This window comes from Dermochelys coriacea, chromosome 1 (genome assembly GCF_009764565.3).
Source record: "Dermochelys coriacea isolate rDerCor1 chromosome 1, rDerCor1.pri.v4, whole genome shotgun sequence".
Classification (NCBI taxonomy): domain Eukaryota; kingdom Metazoa; phylum Chordata; order Testudines; family Dermochelyidae; genus Dermochelys; species Dermochelys coriacea.
The window spans coordinates 235,533,092-235,550,695 of record NC_050068.2 but is presented as its reverse complement, the minus strand read 5'-3'; the positions used below and the strand labels follow the sequence as shown (position 1 = coordinate 235,550,695).

At 41.6% G+C, this 17,604-nt stretch overlaps 1 protein-coding gene across 1 annotated transcript in view; it reads left to right on the top strand.

Annotated features, from left to right (window-relative positions):
• Positions 1-833: 833 nt before the first annotated feature.
• The window catches only part of LOC119858829 (solute carrier organic anion transporter family member 1C1-like), an 86,443-nt gene continuing 69,672 nt past the window's right edge, over positions 834-17,604 (top strand). The window contains exons 1-5 of the mRNA XM_038410288.2: positions 834-1,004; positions 7,212-7,362; positions 11,315-11,456; positions 13,034-13,166; positions 13,879-14,000. Of these exons, the coding sequence (XP_038266216.1) occupies positions 7,234-7,362; positions 11,315-11,456; positions 13,034-13,166; positions 13,879-14,000 (526 nt within the window). The 5' untranslated portion in view covers positions 834-1,004; positions 7,212-7,233. The remainder of the gene's footprint in view (positions 1,005-7,211; positions 7,363-11,314; positions 11,457-13,033; positions 13,167-13,878; positions 14,001-17,604) is intronic.

Below are 17,604 nucleotides of genomic sequence, written 5' to 3'. Positions count from 1 at the left end.
TGTTCGTCTAATTAAATCTCACAAGTTAGCGGAACATGCTGGATTTATAACCACTCACAATCCCAGTGGTTGCACTTGCAACTAATCACCCTCTTTAATATAACATGTTTGTATGAATTCATGCAGCCATTTAAACATGCAAAACCTAGAGATCAGTAAAATACAGGGCTGGAACAGAGGGGAAGGTTTCAGAAGCTCCCGTGTTGAACAAGTTTCCTTACCTTTGGCAAAGGTCCACTGCCAGCTCTCAAAGTTTTAAGAAAGGGGGAGCTCGTATGAAATTAGTTTCTGTCACTTTAATGCATCCCTCTCTCCTGGTACATGTATGAGGGAACTCTGCTTCTGGGGAAGCAGGGCATATTTTAAAGTACTATGGTCTCAAAGGTTCAGATGCAAATCACCACCACCAAGAACTGCTGACGTAAAAGAATCTCTGGATAGAAAGAGAAAGCTTTGTGAGTACACTTTCTTCCCTCCAGCCCCCACTCTCTCCTCTTTTTGTCAAGTCCCCCCCTCCACACTCACACAAAGTCTTTTATTTCTTGGGAACACGCAATTAAGAAGATCAGGACTGTTTTTTTTAAAAAAGCATTATCAAGTTGCAAAGAAAAATATCCCAAGGGGATGGAGGGGGTTAACTGCTCTTCCAGGATTTGAGATCATAGCACCCATGATCTTTGCTTTGGCAGTGTGATTAGTGTCCTGCAATCTATAGGAGGGAAGAAAAGGGGGGAAATGACAAGGTGGGGGATGGGGGCGGGGGAGACAAACAGAGATCCCTCAAGCAGAACAAAAGACAGCAGTTCACCCACCCCCTTATGTTTCTCACTCTCTCTACCTCCAGTGTAAGATCTACCTTCTCTAGGCTGAGTAGCTTGTAAGAGGAGGTTTTCCCTCAAACTTTTGCCACTTCCAGGCTGGGCTCTGTGTGTGTGTGTTTGTAGGTGTGTGGACTCACCTATTGTAAATTGGTAGACACCATCCTTTGCGATTGCTACTGCCAGGTAAGATATGGTTTTAATTCTCTTCTTTCTTGTGATCCATTTTTCACAGGCTAGTGGGCTCATTTTTTTAACTGCACAGTCCCTCCCCCTTTTTCCTCCCCAGTCCAGTTAATGCCCTTCTGTGTTGGATGGTAATAAATATGAGAGGGAGTTGATTGCCAAATTAGATGCACCTTCAGGGATCCTGTGGGAGTGAAAGGGTTTTGTCAAGGACTGGAGCTGGAAGGGTGAAATGAGTGTCTCTTCAGAGGTAGTTGGGGAATTGTCTGGTCTGCTCAACCCTCTCCACACATGTAAACACACACACACACGCACTTTTTCAGATCATACAGCAGAGGACGGCACTGTATCCCCATCAGCTGTGTGGGATATAGTGCTGAGTGTGAGGAAGCAGAGGTAATGCAAATGTTGTGTCATAAATTGGTGAGCAGGGGTGCTATTTCTCTGCTCATCAGGAAGAAGGGTTCCAGCACCCTGGACAGCTGGAGGGAGAAATGTGAAAATAGGAGGGCGAGTGCTTTAACCTCCTCCCTCCTGGGGAGGGAAGCGAGATTGCTAGATACCATGGCCAGTAAATCCATTAAACAGAATATCAGTCATCTATGTATGTCTAAGACACAGCTGCCCTGCTGCTGAGCCAAGCTCAACAGGCCGTTTCAATCACAAAACGATTAATTAAAAGTGCAAGAGTTTTTTTCACTTCAATCTATTCATCTATAGTCTTTTGTTTTCCTTCGACTATCTGAGAGGGCCACATTCCACCTGCTTTAGTTATGTAAATGGTCCCACTGATGGCAATTTTAAGGCAAATTGCCCTTGGTTTGTGCTGTTCCTGATTTGCCATAACTGTGGTAAAAGATATGAAACAACAACAACAACAAAAACAAAACAAAAAAGCCCACCATCTATCTCAGTAGAACCCAAAAGGTCTTAGTTTGGTATCTTCTATATTATTCCCAGAGCCTTCCCTAAGAGATGCTCTTCTATTATGGGGATAGTTGTTTAAAAATTGTCATTTTTTACATCATTAGAACCAGCCCCTGCTTTCGCTTATGCCTGTACCCCTTCCTTGAAGCTATTGGGTTGATCAGCTATACATAAGAGAAGAATCTGGTAAAACAGGAAAAAAAACCCAACACTATATAGTTTTTGGTGTCCACTTCAATAGCTAGTTGATTTCTATTTCCTACCCTTTTTCGGTCCCTAGTAGATGGCCCCCAAATGACTCAGAACTGCTAAATATAAACCAAATTCAAGGAGATGGCAGTGATTAATAGTTAATGTCTTTATGCCATTTGAAAGATGTTAAAGCGCTATATAAATTCCAAGTGGTGCTGTTATTAGTAATTATGATTATGAAACATGATTTAGCCTCAGAGAAAGATAAATCAACACTACCTGACTGCTATCAGAAGCACTTTTACTAGTCACGCTTACGTGGTGTATATTTGAACAACACTATCTACTGCCTACATCTCAGGGACCAAATACCTTAACTGTCACAGAATTTACAAACAGTATTTTGGAAGATTGTAGGGGTAGTGTAAACTACCGGTAGGTAAGACTATGTATGGATTATATTCTGTTGTTCCAGATAAGAGATCCACTTGAAAAAATGAAAATTCCATACAGAGATAATTAATACATGCATTGTATGTTTATCTAAGAAATTTCAATGAGTGGGTTAGAATGTAATTTCACCCATTTTAATGTGTGTCTTAATGTCAGAGGATTATATTTTACATATTAGATTATTTTCTTCCATAAAGAATAGTAAAATTCTACAAGTATATGGTTGTACAAAGCTATGATTATTTATAAAATTGTGTGTGTACCTGTTTATCTCTGTTTTTATGATATACTGTAGTGTAGTTTTAATGATTTCACAGTTGAAACTTGTTGTTTTTGTCTTCTGCTAGAAGTCTAAGAAACTCTCAGTTACCAGTTACTCAGTTAAAGAACTGTGTTGTATCAGATCACCCCAAATCAGTTTATGGTTCACTAACCCATGCCATACAATGTTTTGTGATTTGTGTTGAAGAATTAAGATTTCAGATTGCATAGTGCCTTATTTTCAAGGTTCTTTTTGGTTTCAAAATGAAAACGTATTTTAATATTTGTACTGCAAATAATTGTTACTGCTATACAGTGGAAAGTGTTATGTTTTTGAAGCATGAAGATATGAGGGGTTGATCTTACCTTATAGCCTGTTTTTTTTAAAAAAAAAATCTTTGTACCGTGGGGGTGTGTGTGTATATATATGTACACACACATACATCTCCATTTTCCCTCATTCCTTACTCAGATAAATTTCCACTGACTGGAAATTTTGCCTGAATAAGTACTGAGGAAAACTGAAAACGATGTTGATGATGTTGCCCTCAGATGGACAGGAGATATCCTGCAAAATATATATTCATATGAAATACACAGGGCTTGAATTCAATGTTACATCAGGGCCCAATGTATTTCTAGGGGAAGGAGTTATTCAATGTAATGTTTAACTTCCCTTGCTTTGTACTTTTAAATGTAAAAATACCAGGAATAAAATGTACAACAAAATAGAATTTGATGTAGTTTTGCAGATCTAGACTGCTGCATGCCGAGTTCTGAGTCATTGTCATAGTCATCCAAAACAGTCATGTAATCAGGCCTCGGTCCGAGGTTGTATTCAAGTGTTTGGGACTATACAGTAATGAAAAAGACAATGTAAATATCTTCCCACTAGTAATTTGTGTCATTACTATTATCTTTTATTTTTAATGTGGGATTATTGTGATACTCCTAAAGAGAGGCATGGATAATACTGGCCTGAGAGAAACACAGATTGGCAAGGTGTTGTGAAAGCTTCTCCAGGTGATATAGTTAATGGGCCTACACTGCTATTCCAGGCTTGGCCTTTCCTTATCAGAGAATGAAATTAAGGTCTAATGGTTTGATGGCTTTTCTGATCATTCACAAGCAAAATGCATTTGGTGTCTTATTATTACTTTATTGTTACACACATTGCTAAAGCACCTGTTGGCTTAGTATTTGGGCACTCTTATAAACATTCACTCCTGTACAATAGGTGCCCTGTAACAGTGCTCACTGATGCCAGTGATACTCAGTTATTCCACAGATAATTTAGTCTTTAATTAGTCCATATCTTAACTCTTAAAATGAACATGACTTATCTTTAATACCTATGTTCAGACAATAACGCTCAGTTGTCTCATCTGGGAGCAGGTTCTATCCCAAAAGATCAGAGTATTATTGAAATTTCTCAGTGATTGTGTCTATCAGAATGCAGTCCCCTTCATGGTCCCTCTGGAATATAGGTTGTAGATCTTCTGTGCCTCTAGTAGCAGTGAGGAGGACTTCACCCTTCACCCTTTTATTTCTGTTCATTACCTCTTGCTTCCAGGAGAACACGGTAGTGCTGTAGCTCTCTGCCAGATTCCCTTCCAGACTGAGGGACTCAGGAGGCTTCATGTGCTCCAAAGGTTGTTTAGTTCTGACACCGTGTACTACAGCGGTGGGCAAACTTTTTGGCCTGAGGGCCACATATGGGTACGGAAATTGTATGGTGGGCCATGAATGCTCATGAAATTGGGGGTTGGGGTGTGGGAGGGGGTAAGGGCTCCAGCTGGGGGGTGCGGGCTCTGCGGTGGAGCCAGAAATTAGGAGTTCAGGGTGTGGAAGGAGGCTCTGGGCTGGGGGAGGGGGTTGGGGTGCAGAGGGGGATGGAGCTCTGGCTGGCAGTGCAGGCTGTAGGGTGGGGCTAGAGATGAGGGGTTGGGGGTACAGGAGGGTGCTCCAGGCTGGGACCCAGGGATTTGGAGGGTGGGAGGGGATCATGGCTGGGGAGGGGGTTGGAGCACAGGAGGGGGTCAGGCTCCAGTTGGCGCTTACCTCAAGCAGCTCCTGGAAGCAGGCACATGTCCCCCCTCCAGCTTGTACACAGAGGTGTGGCCAGGCAGCTCCCATTTGCTGCAGTTCCCAGCCAATGGGAGCTGTGGAGGTGGTGCTTGGGGCGGGGGCAGTGTGTGGAGCCTCCTGGTTGCTCCTATGTGTAGGAGCTGGATGGGGGACACGCTGCTGCTTCCAGGAGCTGTGCAGAACCACAGCACTCATGGAGCAGGGCAAGCCTCCGACCCCACTCCCTGGCAGGAGTGCTGGAGCAGGGCAAGCCCTGGACCCTGCTACCCAACGGGAGCTTGAGGGCCAAATGTGGCCCCCGGGCTGTAGTTTGCCCACCCCTGCTGTACCATGTATCACATGTGCTTATATGCCCCCCATCACCATAGTGTTTGAGCACCTCACCCTGTATAATGTTTCTCCTCACAACACCATGTGAGCTAGGGATGTGCTATTTTTCCTATTACACAGAGAGATTTAAGTCCATACTTAATGTGTAGGCTGACAAAGCTACTGTACTCAGGGGTATGAAAAATCCACACCCCATGAGCGTCGTAGATATGGCAAACTAACCCCTGGTGTAGATGGAGGTCAGTTGATGGAAGAATGCCTCCATTGATGGGGGAGATGGATTTCCTATAGCAACAGGAAACCCATTCCATTACTGTAGGCTGTGTCTATGCTACAGGGTTATGCTGGCATAGCTACAGTGCCTATGTGTAGACATGGCCTGACTTGCCCAAAATCACACAGTAAGTTTGTGGCAAAGCAGTAATTGAACCCAAGTTTCCAGAGTCCCAGGCTAGTGCCCTAATCACAGAACCAGCTTTCCTGTCTGATACACAGGAGTGCTGGCATGAAAATAAGCTTCTTTTCCAAGCCCTACTCAGGCTTTGGTCAGGGTGACAAAGTTCAATACCCTCTCACGTGAACACAGGTTATCAGCTGTTATTTCCACTGGCATGATGGAAGGCTCTCAATGGAAGTATACTACTTCTCATTCATGACCTCCTTCTATCTGGTTGAGACTCCAGGTAGAGTGAAAGGCTCCATCCATTCGTTAGGCAAATATTTGCATAAAGTTGTACTTCTAGTTAAATATGGTTAAGACTAACACTACATCTGATTGGCACCTAAGTTTCCAGAGAGACAACCATTTATTCCACATATGCCCTGGAAAGTTGTGAAGATTTGTATCTTAAATCTACATCTCTATATCTACATATGGAACAAATTAATAATCAATCAGTTCATAAGCACCTAGAAGATAATAGGGTTATAAGGAATAGCCAGCATGGACTTGTCAAGAAAAATTATGCCAAACCAACCACATTTCCTTCTTTGACAGGGTTACTAGTGTAATGAATTGGGGGGAGCAGTACATGTAATATATCTTGGTAAAGCTTTTGACATTGTCAGAAGCAAACTAGGGAAATGTGGGCCAGATTAAATTACTGTAAAGTAAGCACACAGCTGGTTGAAAGACTGTACTCAAAGAGTGGTTATCGATGGTTCGCTATCAAACGGGGAAGGTATAGCTAGTGGAATTAGTTCTGGGTCCAATACTATTCAATATTTCATTAACAACTTGGATAATGGAGCGGAGAGCATCCTTATAAAATTTGCAGATGGCACAAAGCTGGGAGGGGGCTGCATGAACTTTGGCAGACAGGATGAGAATTAAATGACCTTGACAAATTGGAAAATTGGTCTGAATTCAACAAGACGCAATTCAATATTGACAAGTGCAAGGAACTTCACTTAAGAAGGAAAAATCAAATGCACAACTACAAAATGAGGAATAACTGGCTTGATGACAAGATCATCGAGACTTATGGCCCCATCTGAATTGGCAAAGGAGCTAACTTTATCATCGAGAATTAAAGCCACATTATTTTTCATGTTGCTCATTGACTGATATCAAGGGGGTAGAGCAAACTTGGTGGCACTTAAAACAATGAGCTTACCTATAAATCTTTAACTTCACATAGAAATCATTAGAGCAATATTTAGTCAACTAGCGATGCTTGGTCAAATGCCTAGCAAAATCAAATCTATGCAGCACTGATAGAGAATGAAAACACAGTTTGTTTATGGTGTATGATAGTAATTTTACCTTACTTGTATAGGTAATCTGATTGCAAATTTCCATAAGTAAACTTATAACTCCCCATATCTCTTTTGATTATAAACAGCTAACTGCTGTCTGCATAGGAAGCAGTTTTGCAGGTTTTAATGTTATGTGACATGAGCTTTCAGTACTGAGCCCCTAGTTTACCCTTTTAAAATGTTCTTGGTGTCTTCTAGATTAGAGACAGGGAATATTATCATGGAGAATTCAGCAAAAGAAAATGCTCAGTTGTTCTCAAAAACCACAATCCTGCCAATTGACAGGTCTTCATCTAAATCTGAATCTTCTGCTTCCAAGGAGAAACAAACATGCTGTGGAGGTATAAAGGTAAGGAAGAGCTCTGAATTTTATAGCACAGACCATTGAATGGCTGAGGTTTTGTTGCTGGGTGCGTTTTTCCCCCAGTATATTTCTCACTGGAATGTTACCCTTTTCCCGTTCAGTGTAAAAGTGGTATAGATGGATCTAATTTATGAAGTTCTGATGCTGATTCAAATTTCCCTAACTTTTGAGGATGTTCAGATCTGGGTCCATGGTTCAGGCTCACGTGTAATGTGTGTTCACTAGTCACTATTAATGACCAATATTTACCCACAGTTAGAAGCCCATAATATTTCCCTGAGTTAACAATTGAATAGTACAGTGGTCCTCCACTCATTAGGTGGGTGGCCACCCTTTCTCTCATGTGCACCTTAGAGGGAACTATCCACAGACCACCTGACTGGACCACCAGTGGTCTGCAGACCACAGTCTGAAAACCTCTGGAATAGTAAATGCCTGTAGTACCAGAATGTGGGGTCAGTAAATGTCTTTTTTTTTTAATTGGCAGCCATGGTAACATAGATTTCTGGAATTTGAAAAATGATTCCTACTACTTTAGACACTTCACTGATTGAACAAACATGAATTTTGATTTGTGGTACTATGAATGAGAGAGCCCTGAATGCCAACATTAATGTGGGGGGGTTTTTTTGGTTCCCATCAAACTCTGAGCCCACCCAAAATTGCTGTGCTTGAATGAGAGCACTCCTGTGAGTTCAACTTCAGCAGCCTCAGACTTGTGATGTAGGATGTCACAACACATTCACATCACAATACCATCCTAGAACAGAACTCCCTCTGGAAACCGAGGCCGGCACAAGCAGGTGGCAGAAGATGAGTTGCTTTTTCATGCAACCAGTCTTTTCTTGCAATCTGCAGTCCAGAGATAGGCTTCTGCTGTGATGTGAGTTGAGCTCACTAAGGTATATGTGGTCACAACCTGAATCAGAAATTCTTTGGCTTTGCCTAATTCTTGCTCTCCTTCTCATTCTTTATTTCTTCTGGTTTTCCATCGTAACCAGTTATAGTCTGAGCCAATATCCATGGAAAGAGTCCCATTGATTTCAATGCGATTGGAACCTGTAAATAACAGCCCGTAACAGATCATTTGCTCTGTGATACAATGATTCTGGTAATTTTGTACAGAATAAAATGACAACTTTGACAACATAAACTCCTGAATATTCCCATTGGTCTCCTCTACAACCGCAGATATCCACTGATGGCTGAGAACAGGGCTACTGTTTTTGAGAAATTAAAAACAAGTTGTATTAATTAAACGTGCATTATAATAGCAATAAGATTATTGCCCTTCTGTTTGCTCAAGAGTAATTGGATTCCCTCATTGAATAAACCTTCAGTCACAGTTCAGCCACTCAGGAATCAGCTTATTGCCTCCAAAATACACTAATATTATAGCTCAAACAATTAGTCCAGTTTGGAAATTTTGCTGCTATCATGCTTCCGGGCCTGGAAAGCTGGGACAGTTAACCTCTAGAAAACTTGAATAATGAGGAAATTTAGCAAATTGGTTTTGTAAACAGCCAGCCTTTCACAAACTTTGCACTTAGGTTTACTTATCAAAAAAAGCACCGGCTGATTTATGGTGAGGTCAATACCCAACTTTATCTATGTTTGGTGGTGAGCTGGAGAAGGATGGAACATCCTGGACATTTTTACATTGCCAGTGTAACTCAGGAGGATTTTTGCTACCTACTGATGTCAGGTTCCCTCTTAGGTATTTTGAAGACATTTAAGAAAACCGACGTCAAAATATGTTTGAAAATGAAGAGGTTTGAAGTCTTGTTTTCATTACATCATCTACCCCTGAAAATCATATTCATGTTTTTACATGACCATATAAAATCCAAAGTCATTCATGCACACATAAAGGAAAACGACAGTTATGCTTATTTGCTTGGAAAGCTTTCTGAAAGCCCTCTTACCATACAAAGTGGGGAAAGTTTTATTTAAATTATAGGAGGCACTTGGGAGATTTCCATGGGTAGCAGCCTGTGCTGGGAAGCAATGCAAGTGTGACACTGGGAAATTAAAAAATGCAATGCAAAAGTTTGCATTAAACTTTAATACCAACTCTACAATCAATAGACCAAATTATGTATTAGGAGGGAAGTGTTCCTATGGAGCTCTTGATTTACCCCAATTTGTTTAATTCACTCAGGACAATCAAAAATGCACAGCATGGGGGAGAGTGTGGCCCTCAGTGTGTGTTATACATTGTGACATACATCATTGCTATGGGTTTTTCCCTACACAAAGAAAAGCCATAAAAGTGCAGTCAGCACAGTCTTTGTTTGATAGTGAGAAAATGACCTGTGGCCTCCATTAGAAAGCACATGGTGTTTGACACTATTCTGGAGCTGGTTGCATCCGAATGAAAATAACTAGCTCTGAAAAAAGAGATGTGGGAATCTCCATTTAACAGATACAGTAGACAGAAATCTAGTCTCTGTTAGGGCTGACCTTATTCATGGTACCACGTAATGGCTAGGTCCCAACTCTCCCCCATCTCTAGTGTCCCCAGCCTGGTTGTCACTCCAGCACAGTGGTGGTCTCTCTTCTGGCAGATAGTAACTCGTCCCTCCTCCCAGGTCACTGTTGAAGTCCACCCCTTTCTGGGGTAACAGAGTCTAATAAAGTGTAAAAGTCCAACATCCCTCCAGAAAGAGTTTCTGGCCCAGCTCCGGGCCCCTGAAGACCTCACAACCCTACTTCAGGGCTTACAATGTCTTTATCTCTCTTACCTCAAGGAGGCAGAAGGGTTATGTCATCCTTATTGCTGGTTGGTAGGGGAGCCCAGGCTCGCCCTCTCTGCAGGGCTCTGACCCAGGGTTCTGTGAGAGGCAGTAATATCAAGCACCCAAGCATGCTCTGAGATTACTTCCCTGGACCACTTCCTGCCATTTACTTTCTCAGCTCAGTGCATGGTCACATTCTCACAAACAATCTGAGAAAAGCTAGAGTGCAGGGTTCTTTAATCCTTAAAGATCTTTAATCTGGTCCTCTTCTGCGGCTTTGGGTACTTGTTGCTTGTGGACCCCTCTTATCTGCAGCAACCGCTCCCACTGTACCCTTACTCAGGCGTTCTCAGATAGGTCTGTCAGCACCTGCTAAACCTGTCCCCCTTTCTGAGCTGTCTGGCTTGGTTTTATACTCCTCCTGCTGGGGCAGGCTCTGCAGGTGCAGTGGGATGGGACCCCTTGGGCCTAGAACTGCTCCTTAATCCTCTTCTATCCCAGTGTGGGTTTATATACCCCATCATGCAGACATAAGAGAAAAACATATATACGCTGTAGTTACTATATGACAGGAGGTTTGATGGGGGAAGGAACGTTCTACAAAGGATATTTTTCATATGAAGGTTTGAGGATGGCTCTGGGTATTGATAAAGGGATGCAGCACCTTTTGTCTCATGCTTATTGGTTAACATCCAGTCAAGGGGTTGTTTAAAAGCCCCTATTCTGCAAATTGCTCCACAGTAGCAGATTCTCCAGTGGCTTCAGTAAGAACAACTTTCAGGTTTTAAAGTTATTATCATTGGATGGCTAGTCCCCGTTATGAAATGGGTTGCCACCGTCAGTCTATTCCCTAGTGAATAAATGTACATATGAAAAAACCCCATCAAAATTGACACTAATTGCTTTTACAGGAGGCTGAATTATCCCCCTAGCCCTAGAGACAGGGTTTGCTTTGTCATTTTTTTGTCTCCTGCTAGAGATAATAGCAGTGTTGTTGGACTAGACAGTGAAGGAAATTTGAACTGCTGCTGTCCATGAGCTATGGATAAACAGAAGATTGTCAATCCAGCATCTTTCACAAACACGAGGAAAAATCACTGATAATAATTAATAAAAGTATTTTAAAATTATTTAATTCAATTAATACAACAAAATATTTGTTATAGTATGATCTTAATCACCATCGACTTCTCTCACAGATATTTCTTGGCGCATTATCCTTTGTTTACTTCGCTAAAGCATTGTCAGGAAGTTATCTAAAAAGTACCATCACCCAAATAGAAAGAAGATTCGATATCCCTTCTTCTTTGGTTGGTGTTATTGACGGCAGCTTTGAAATTGGTATGTGGTGCTTTCATTTTCAGACAAAACTAATGCCACCTGTCATTGTGGCACATGATCGTACAAATCTCATAGGCCTATTGAAATTAAATGAGGTTCATCTGGCAAGATCAAATGTGGCCTTTAATATATGTTTACATTTGGTGTGACAGTGATGAGACTGCACTTAACATGGCCCTGACCATGGTTGAAACTGTGGTGGTGACTGCTGCTTTAGGGATGGTTCTTGTTAGCACTGTTTTTCTGAACCAGCATGAACAGGGATTTTATTTTGAGAAATGTGATAGCCAGGGTATAGACTATTCCCCTAGATAGCACAATACAGGGTTCTGGCTGAGCCTGATTCACCCATAGTGTGGCCTGAGCTGCGGATGTTTTACTTATCCATGTAATTCAACATGGTGCCCACAGTTGTATGCACAGTACACACTGAGTGTACTATTGGCAGTGGTGAGGAGTGTCAGCGTTGGCAGCTGCCCCACTGCCAATTCAGGTTTGGTCCTGCACTCCCTCTGTCACGAGAGAGGGGCAGCAGGGCCAAACCTGAGTGAGCACATTGGGCAGTAGGGAGGCCAGTGCTGCTCTGCCTTGTGGCTGCTGCAGGGTGAGGCAGGTCCTACCTCAGGGCTTTCCGCAAGGAGCCTGCCCATCCTCATCCTGTCCCCCTCCCAGGGATGGGGGTGTGATGCTGGGAGGCAGGAGCTGAGCCTGGCAAAGACCTGGGGAGTGGAAACCTGGGGCCAGCAGCTCCACAGGGACTGATGGTTGGCTCCACAGGGACTGATGGTGTGTACCATGGGGAAAAATTCCAGGGGGACACCTCTGTAGTTAAGTGGTAAGGGAGCTGCATAAATCAGACCATGTATTATTCTTTCCTTAGGCAAGCCCACCCAGAGACATGTACCATGGAAGTTATTGGTTACCTTGAAGCAGTGTTAAAAGGGTTTGGCACTGGTGTTAGCAATAGCCAAAGACAATAATTTTCGTGTTCACTGTTCAGTCCTCTCTCCCCTGGCGTTGTCACTGTGAGATCCCCTCCTGTGTAATCTAGCCAGGATAGCTCTGTGACTTGGTAAATGGTGAGCATACAAAAGTCAAATCCTATATTGCCTCCATTGATCAATGGATCAAGGGTACTCCTGCACGGAGATCTCCAGCATGACATCATGTAAAGTTACCATCAAACCTTTGGACTTGTGTCAAAATTCCTTCAGTTTCGTGTTTTGTGGAATCTTAGCACTCCTGGGAATATAATATTGGCTAAGGTACCTGAAGTCCTATTACTTGGCTGCCTCATTCCCTCCCCCACTTGACATTCCACTTCTCTTTCTAGTGACTGGCATCTGGCTAGGTCCTCGTTTCCAGCTGTTTCTACAGGTGCCCAAGTTCTTCCTAACTGATCCTGGACACTTGCACAAATATTTGGAAACAAGGGGGAGACCGATCACCATGTGAGCAGCCATCTTTCTGTGGACCCCCAACAAGTGTTATATAGGCCATGATTTAGCACGTAGTTTATATGTAGTTCACTTATGAATGTGTTGTAAATCCAAGTTACCTTTTTGTATTTTTCAAAGGAAATCTCCTAATCATAATTCTTGTAAGCTACTTTGGAGCGAAACTTCATAGGCCAAAGATAATTGGAGTTGGTTGCCTAATAATGTCAGCCGGAACATTTCTAATTGCGATGCCCCAATTCTTTATGGGACGGTAAGTGCAAAGCAATCAGTTCTTTCAGTTCAGAAAGAAATGAACTAGCACAGAACTTACCTTTTGCCCATGAACCTATTTAAACTACATAGACACTGTATGCACCTATTTAAACTACATAGACACTATTGTGGAAGTGCTGATGGGAACAGAGAGTAATATGGTTACTACTATTAATTGTTTATTACAAATAAATTCTTTATTACTACAGTTGAGCAAATAATAGAAAAATATTCCATCAATATCTATTCAAATTTGAAATTCATTTCTGATTAGTGGACATTTGTCAGCTCTTTCTGGGCATGATCTAAAGCCCATTGGAGCCCTCTATGATAAAATGATAAATAAAAATAGAAAATAGTGAGTAGGAAAGAAATATGTAGGACCCAGAGGACACTCCCACTATTTTGTATTCTACACTAGACCAGATTTGGGACTCTGAATACCAGATGGTCTTCTGGAATGTGACCACATGCACACTTCATACAGTACAATATTTTTACAACATACATTTACTTATCTAACCTCTCTCAATCATGTGTATATATAACCTGTAATCCATACAGCTTGTTGGGATCCCCTTAATCAGATGCACCTGAGACTTCATTTAAGTGCTTTGGTATATGCCTATCTTCAATGAGGATGCAATGAATTTTTTTTTTGGTAATATATTGTAATGGGGGGAAGAGTAAAGATGTTGATTTTTACACAGCTATAGGTATGAGATATTTTCTTCCTCCACCAATTCTACTGTCAGCATTTCCCCATGTCTACAGGATAAAAGTCAAATACCACTCTCAGTCTTAGAAAGGTCTCAAGCCAAAATAAATGCAGGTAAGAATATTCCATTTTTTAAAAAAAATATTGTGTATGTATGTAGGGGGTCTGGTAGCAATGGCTATTAAAAGGTTGCCCAATACCTCACATTATAAGACCCTGTTTTCAGTTGCCAAACTTTAACTATTTGGACTGAAATTTTCTGTGCTGGGTTTTCTGCCTCTGGCTGAATGTTTCTGGGGAAATTTTGGCCAAATGCGTTCAGCCGGTTCCAAGAACAAGCACAGCACAACTCCCATTGACTTCAGCTGGAGCTGTGAGCACTCAGTACTACTGCAGAGTTATCCTCAGGGTCTCAGATCAGGCACCCAGACAGTGAGGAACACACAATTTGTGACTACATGTGAAAATTCTGGTTTAAGTGACTTGCCCAGCATCACATATACACTGCAAACTCTGTGGCAGAGGCAGGGATAGAATCCAGTTCTCCAGGGCAGCATTCAACTTCTGTGACAATAGGCCCTCTTCTCTTCTCCCCCCCCACCCCACTGTGTATCCCCTACCTCATTCACTATGCACCTTTCTGCTTCTGCAACAAGTGAAGCAGGGGGTCCCACAGACAACAGCCTCCTTCACTGCACAATCCTGACTCATGCCCAGAATAGCTCCATCTTGCCACACATTGAACAACAGGGAGAAAACAATATTAAATAGCTGCTCATTAAGTGAGCACCGTCCATCCTGTGCACCCAATGAGGCAGAGGCCCTATGTAAAAAAATAAATAGTATGTGATCATGTAATCAAAGACTGTATCATAATGCAATATGCTCTAGGGGGCCAAATTAAGGTTGCATAAGCAACCTGAATTCTGGCATTTCTTAACTTTTGAGCACTGACTTTGTGACCTTAGTAATGCTCTTTTAACATAGTTTTTCAGTGTTTATATATCCCAAGCAACCATGTAAAGGCAATTATCTTTCTTTCATATCTGTGCTACTTTTTGCACTACAGGCTAGAAACATAGCTGAGCCTGCTTTAATGCCATCTTTTAATTCCCCCAATCCTGAGGCCAGCCAGAGGCTAGTAGGATCCCTGGCATAAATTAAAGCAGCCTGAGAAATGCTTATCTCCAGCTGCCTGTGGCCCAAAGGAGCTGTCCAACCAAGATAGGGATAGCTGAATCTTAGGAACATCATGAGATACCCTCAATATAGGAGAATGGTAAGGATTGCAGGGGTGGAAGAGCTATACACCATCTGAGCATCCCCCACAATTGTGAATTCTCAGTGGGATAGATCTGCTGGTTTTACAGCTGCCTGGTGCTGCAATGTACTAGTTAAAGTATAGGAGCTTCAATTTCACAGGTGCCCTGCTAGGTGGGATGACTGCCATAAAGCTGTGTATGCAGGTTCTGCAGGAATCTCAATAAACTCAAATACCTCAACATTCAATGAATAATGGAAATCTCCATGTTTCTTATTTCTGTTGAGGTTTGGTGCTGTGATTTATTTATTTTTGGGTATATTTTTGGGTATTTATTGGTCCAAAACATAAAATAAAACCTGAACACAAGAACAGCCATACTGGGTCAGACCAAAGGTCCATCCAGCCCAGTATCCTGTCTACAGACAGTGGCCAATGCCAGGTGCCTGAGAGGGAGTGAACAGAACAGGTAATCATCAGGTGATCTCTCTCCTGCCATCCATCTCCACCCTCTGACAAACAGATGCTAGGGACACCATTCCTTCTCCATCCTGGCTAGTAGCCATTAATGGACTTAACCTCCATGAATTTATCCAGTTTTCTTTTAAACCCTGTTATAGTCCTAGCCTTCACAACCTCCTCAGGCAAGGAGTTGCACAGGTTGACTGTGTGCTGTGTGAAAAAGAACTTCCTTTTATTTGTTTTAAACCTGCTGCCCATTCATTTCATTTGGTGGCCCCTAGTTCTTATATTATGGGAACAAGTAAATAACTTTTCCTTATTCACTTTCACCACACCACTCATGATTTTATATACCTCTATCATATCCCCCCCTTAGTCTCCTCTTTTCCCAGATGAAAAGTCCTAGCCTCTTTAATCTCTCCTCATATGGGACTCATTCCAAACCTCTAATCATTTTAGTTGCCCTTCTCTGAACCTTTTCCAATGCTACTATATCTTTTTTGAGATGAGGAGACCACATCCATACTCAGTATTCAAGATGTGGGCATACCATGGATTTATATAAGGACAATAAGATATTCTCAGTCTTATTCTCTATCCCTTTTTTAATGATTCTTAACATCCTGTTTGCTTTTTTGACTGCCGCTGCACACTGCATGGACGTCTTCAGAGAACTATCCACGATGACTCCAAGATCTTTTTCCTGATTAGATGTAGCTAAATTAGCCCCCATCATGTTGAATGTATAGTTGGGGTTATTTTTTCCAATGTGCATTATTTTACATTTATCCACATTAAATTTCATTTGCATTTTGTTGCCCAATCACTTAGGTTTTTGAGATCTTTTTGAAGTTCTTCACAGTCTGCTTTAGTCCTAACTATCTTGAGCAGTTTAGTATCATCTGCAAACTTTGCCATCTCACTGTTTACCCCTTTCTCCAGATCATTTATGAATAAGTTGAATAGGATTGGTCCTAAGACTGACCCTTGGGGAACACCACTAGTTACCCCTCTCCATTCTGAAAATTGACCATTTATTCCTACCCTTTGTTCCCTGTCTTTCAATCAGTTCTCAATCCATGAAAGGATCTTCCCTCTCATCCCATGACCACTTAATTTACATAAGAGCCTTTGGTGAGAGACCTTGTCAAAGGCATTCTGGAAATCTAAATACATTATGTCCACTGGATTCCTCTTGTCCACATGTTTGTTGACCCCTTCAAAGAACTCTAATAGATTAGGAAGACATGATTTCCCTTTCCAGAAACCATGATGACTTTTGCCCAGCAATTTATGTTCTTCTATGTGTCTGACAATTTTATTCTTTATTATTGTTTCAACTAATTTGCCTGGTATGGACGTTAGACTTATCGGTCTATAATTGCCGGGATAACCTCTAGAGCCCTTTTTAAATATTAGCTATCTTCCAGTCATTGGGTAAAGAAGCTGATTTAAAGGACAGGTTACAAACCATAGTTAATAGTTCTGTATTTTCACATTTGAGTTCTTTCCGAACTCTTGGGTGAATGTCGTCTGGTCCCGGTGACTTGTTACTGTTAAGTTTATCAATTAATTCCAAAACCTCTTCTAGTGGCACTTCAATCTGTGACAATTCCTCAGATTTGTCACCTATAAAAGATGGCTCAGGTTTGGGAATCTCCCTAACATCCTCAGCTGTGAAGACTGAAGCAAAGTATTTGTTTAGTTTCTCTACAATGACTTTATTGTCTTTAAGTGCTCCTTTTGTATATCGATCATCCAGGGGCCCCACTGGTTGTTCAGCAGACTTTCTGCTTCTGATGTACTTTAAAAACATTTTATTACTTTTGAGTTTTTGGCTAGCTGTTCTTCAAACTCCTTTTTGGCTTTTCTTATTACATTTTTACACTTAATTTGGCAATGTTTATGCTCCTTTCTATTTACCTCACTAGGATTTGACTTCTGCTTTTTAAAAGATGCCTTTTTATCTCTCACTGATTCTTTTACATGGTTATT